Source organism: Crocuta crocuta, unplaced genomic scaffold (genome assembly GCF_008692635.1).
Source record: "Crocuta crocuta isolate KB4526 unplaced genomic scaffold, BGI_CrCroc_1.0 scaffold299, whole genome shotgun sequence".
NCBI classification, from domain to species: Eukaryota; Metazoa; Chordata; class Mammalia; order Carnivora; family Hyaenidae; genus Crocuta; species Crocuta crocuta.
In genome coordinates this window covers 3,049,571-3,053,513 of record NW_027532747.1, presented here as the reverse complement: position 1 = coordinate 3,053,513, position 3,943 = coordinate 3,049,571, and the positions used below count along the sequence as shown (strand labels likewise).

Genomic DNA, 3,943 nt, shown 5'->3' with positions numbered 1-3,943 from the left:
GGGGGGCTAGACCTACAGCCTCCCTCCTGCTCACAGGTGGAAGTTCCTTTGCCCATTAAGGGTCTCCACCCTGGCTCCCTGCCAGGCCCATCAAGGCTTGTTGAGTAGGGCACAGCCCCTGGTAGAGAGGGCAGCCACATGGTCGCTGGGCAGTGAGGACAAGGTAGAGCCCGTGTCAGGGCCTCTCAGGGCTCTGGGTGGGTCATCCCAGCCCAACCCATCCATCCATCATCCTGAGAGGTGAGCCGGCCCCAGGGGTGTGTGCCCAGCAGAGGAAACAGTACAGGCATGTCTGGGGTGCATCGCCTGGCTGCTCACTGAAGCTGAGTGCGGAGGAGGGGACGGCATAGAAAAGCTCGGGGCCACCTCTGGGACTCCTCGTACCTCTGCCTTGGGTGGGCTTGCCTGGCCCCGTGGAGCCCCACCCGGAAACCATAGCCCCTGCCACTGAGTGTGGCTCGCGTGCGGGGCACCAGTGTGCCCACAGCATGTGGACACTCATTTGAGTCTTTGAACGGCACTCTTCTCATCCCCCTTTTACAGATGGGGAAACTGAGGTGCACAGCCAGGGAGGGGAGAAGCCAGCTGAGAACACGCACAGCCTAGCTCTCGCACCACCCCGTACCCTAACCACTGTACCCCAGTGCTGCTATGCAGGAGAGATGTGGCTTGGCCCAGGGGTGTTCCCCCCCACTGGGGGGTCGCCAGCCTGTCTGGGAAGCAGCTGATGGAGACCCTCCCCCCCCCCCACTGCCCAGCGGTGGCGGACAGGCATCTTCCCCAGTTGTGGGGACATTCCGAACAGTGCTAGGAGCTGGGAGGGCCCATGGGGACTATTCAGGGTGAACTCACGGTGCACATGGAGGAAGGAGCCTGGGGGCTGAGGGTCCTAGGCCTGTCCCAGATGTGGCTGAGCTGACACCAGAGCCCAGGGAAGCTTGGGGCCCCTCAGAGCACGGTAGCCCCATGGCCCTACCCAGTGGGACAACCAGAGCTGTTTGTCCCCCTGAGCCTGGAATTAGGGGAGGTCAAAGCAGCCTCTTCCTGGGGCTCCTCCATACTCTTCCCTGCCCTTCCCTGCCCTGTTGAGCCCCCTTTTCAATGCGAGACCTGCAGGCCATGATGCCACCAGGTGTGGCCTGGGAAGCAGGTGGAGGGGGAGGTGATGAGGGGGAGCTTCCATGGAGCCTCGGCAGTGATAGCCTGAAGCCACCGTCAGGGGCTCCTGGTACCTTCTCTCAAGTGGTGGAGCGGTCCAGCCCTCAACCGGGCCCTGAGTGTCACTGTTGTTTGTGGGACAACTGGGCGCAGTCCCAGGCCCTTCTGCTCCTCTGGATGGGGTCCTGCCCCCCCTGGTCCCCCATCTCGTGACCCCTCGGGCTCGAAACAAGGCTTAGGCTTCAGCCTGACTCCTGGACAAGGAGGCTGACACAGGCTCACTGCTCCTTCAGTAATACGGGTGCATAGCTGACATTCGCTGAGCACGCATCATGGTCACCCTTCATTGTACAGATAAAGCAAGGCCCAGGGAGGCTTTGTTACCAGGCAGTAGGGCTCTGGGGGGGCTGTCATACCACTGCCTAAAGAACATGGAGTTCGGTGTCTCCCCCACCTCCCACTGGCCCCTCACATCGTGCAGATGGGGACACAAGCCCAGAGGGAGGCAGAGCCGGGTTCAGACTCCCTGTCCAGTGCTCCTTTGACTCCACTGCCTATAGCTGGCTGCGGAGGGAGCATGCACAAGTGACTCTGTCCCCAGGGACTTGGAGTCCTCCAGGTCTTGGGGGTAGGGGCTGACCCAGGGGTCAAGGCTCCCTCTGCTCCCCCTCAGCCTTCGCCATCACCCCCTTTAACTGGGCTTCTGGTCAAAGGTTAGAGCAATCTCTCAGAACCTGGCCCAGAGAGGGGCTGCCGCCACCCAGTGTCACACAGCTTAGTTCTCGAGTCCCCTGAGCCCAATGCTACAGGGACGTTCCAGGTGTGCTCGTGCACCCCTGATGGGGCCTCGATTGTTCCTGGTTTACCTGCATCCCTCTAACAAGCCCGAGCCAGGCCAGGGCCTTCGTCCCATGTTCAGAGGACAGCCACTTCAGACCCATGTCTCCCTCAACGATTTCTGCTGGGAAGCCACTTCCTGTCTGGCATTGTCAAAGTTGAGCAGAAACACTGCAGGGTGGGTAAAACACAAGTGGCTGGGGCCCTATCAGAGTTTTTGACTCCGTAAATCGCAGTGGGGGTGAGAATTTGCACTGTGTCCCCGGGTGATGCTGCTGCTGCTGGCTTAGAGGCCACGCGTGGAGAACCCCCGTCCATACCAGGGCTGTCCAATACTATGGAAGCACAGAAGTAACTTAAAATTTTCTAGGAGCCACGTTAAAAAAGTAAAATGAAATCGGTGAAGTGAATTTTAATATATTTTCCTTAACGCAGCATATTCAAAAATGACCCTTTAACAGTTAATCAATATAAAAATATTAATGAGATTTTTAAAAAATGTTTTGTTTATTTCTGAGAGAGAGACGGCGTGAGCAGGGGAGGGTCAGAGAGAGAGGGAGACACAGAATCTGAAACAGGCTCCAGGCTCTGAGCTGGCTGTCAGCACAGAGCCCGACGCGGGGCTCGAACCCACGAACCTCGAGATCATGACCTGAGCCAAAGTTGGATGCTTAACTGACTGAGCCACCCAGGTGCCCCAAAAATATTAATGAGATTTTTAAAGCATTTTTTATATCCAGTCCATTCAGTGTCTACACACACAGAACATTTCAACTTGGACTAGCCATGTTCTTCTTTTTTTAATGTTTATTATTTACCTTGAGAGAGAGAGAGAAAAAGAGAGCGTGGGAGCGGGGGGAGGGGCAGAGAGAAAGGAGAGCTAGAATCCCAAGCAGGCTCCACGCTGTTAGCACGGAGCTGGACATGGGGCTTGCTCCCACGAATCGTGAGGTCATGACCTGAGCTGAAATCAAGAGTCAGATGCTCAACTGACTGAGCCCCCTAGGTGTCTGTGGTCTAGCCCAGGTGCCTGTGGTGAAGCCATGCTTCAGGTGTGGGTTGGCACATATGGCCAGTGGCTGCCATATTGGATAGCCAAGTCTAAACCTTCCCAGTGAAGGGCCAGGTGGTTGGCCACATGCTTCCAGGCGGCACCCTCTGCTGGCAGCCTGTAGTGCTGCCTGCCCAGTGCTGTCTGAGCCTTGCGGGTGGCCTCTTTCATCACTCCCCACCTGATCACCAGAGAGCTGGAAGAATCAGATGAGGTGCTAATGGGACACCTCAAGTGTCGTCAAGTGGACTTGGTATATAGGGAGGGGACACTGTTGACTTGTCCCAGTCAGGAACAGGGATGCTGTATTGACAGAAATGCCAGTTGAGCCGTGGTCACATTAAGTCAGAGGTTACTGGTGTTGAGTGATGCACCAGAGGATATTAACGCCCATTCCTCTCCTGAGCTCTAGCTGGACAGGCTCACAAATGCACCTTGAGGCTCCCCCTATGCCTGCCTCATGTGAGACCCCAGACTGTGCCGAGGGCAGTTGAGGACCTGGCATTGTCCTCAAAACACAGTTGTTGGGAGCCGTCCCTCGAAATTGCCTCCATCCCCTGGTGCTTTCACAGCCCAGGAGGGGCTGTACAAGCTGCCCACCCCCATCCACCACCCCACGCAGGGCCAGCCAGCGGCTGCTGCTCACCGCCATGTGGGGGCGCGGTGGCAGGCCGGCGTGCCCCACTCCTAACCCCCTAGCTGTAGACGCATGTTGCTCCTCTAATCCCTGCGCCAGGGGGACGCCCAGGCTGCGGTGGTTTGGGGACAGGAGTCCTGTCTCTTCTGGATCCAGCTCTTTGACTGGACTGTGGCCCCTAGTGGGGGCTGCCCCTGGCTGCCCCTGGCAGGAAGGTGCATGGGCCTTCTGTTTCCCAGCCCCCCCCCCCCTCCCTCTGG

The 3,943-nt window shown here is 57.8% G+C and overlaps 1 protein-coding gene across 1 annotated transcript in view; it reads left to right on the top strand.

Annotated features, from left to right (window-relative positions):
* HHIPL1 (HHIP like 1) overlaps positions 1–3,737 on the top strand; it is a 32,792-nt gene extending 29,055 nt beyond the window's left edge. The window contains exon 10 of the mRNA XM_077780826.1: positions 3,619–3,737. Coding sequence (XP_077636952.1) covers positions 3,619–3,737 — 119 coding nt within the window. The remainder of the gene's footprint in view (positions 1–3,618) is intronic.
* The last annotated feature ends 206 nt before the right edge of the window (positions 3,738–3,943 follow it).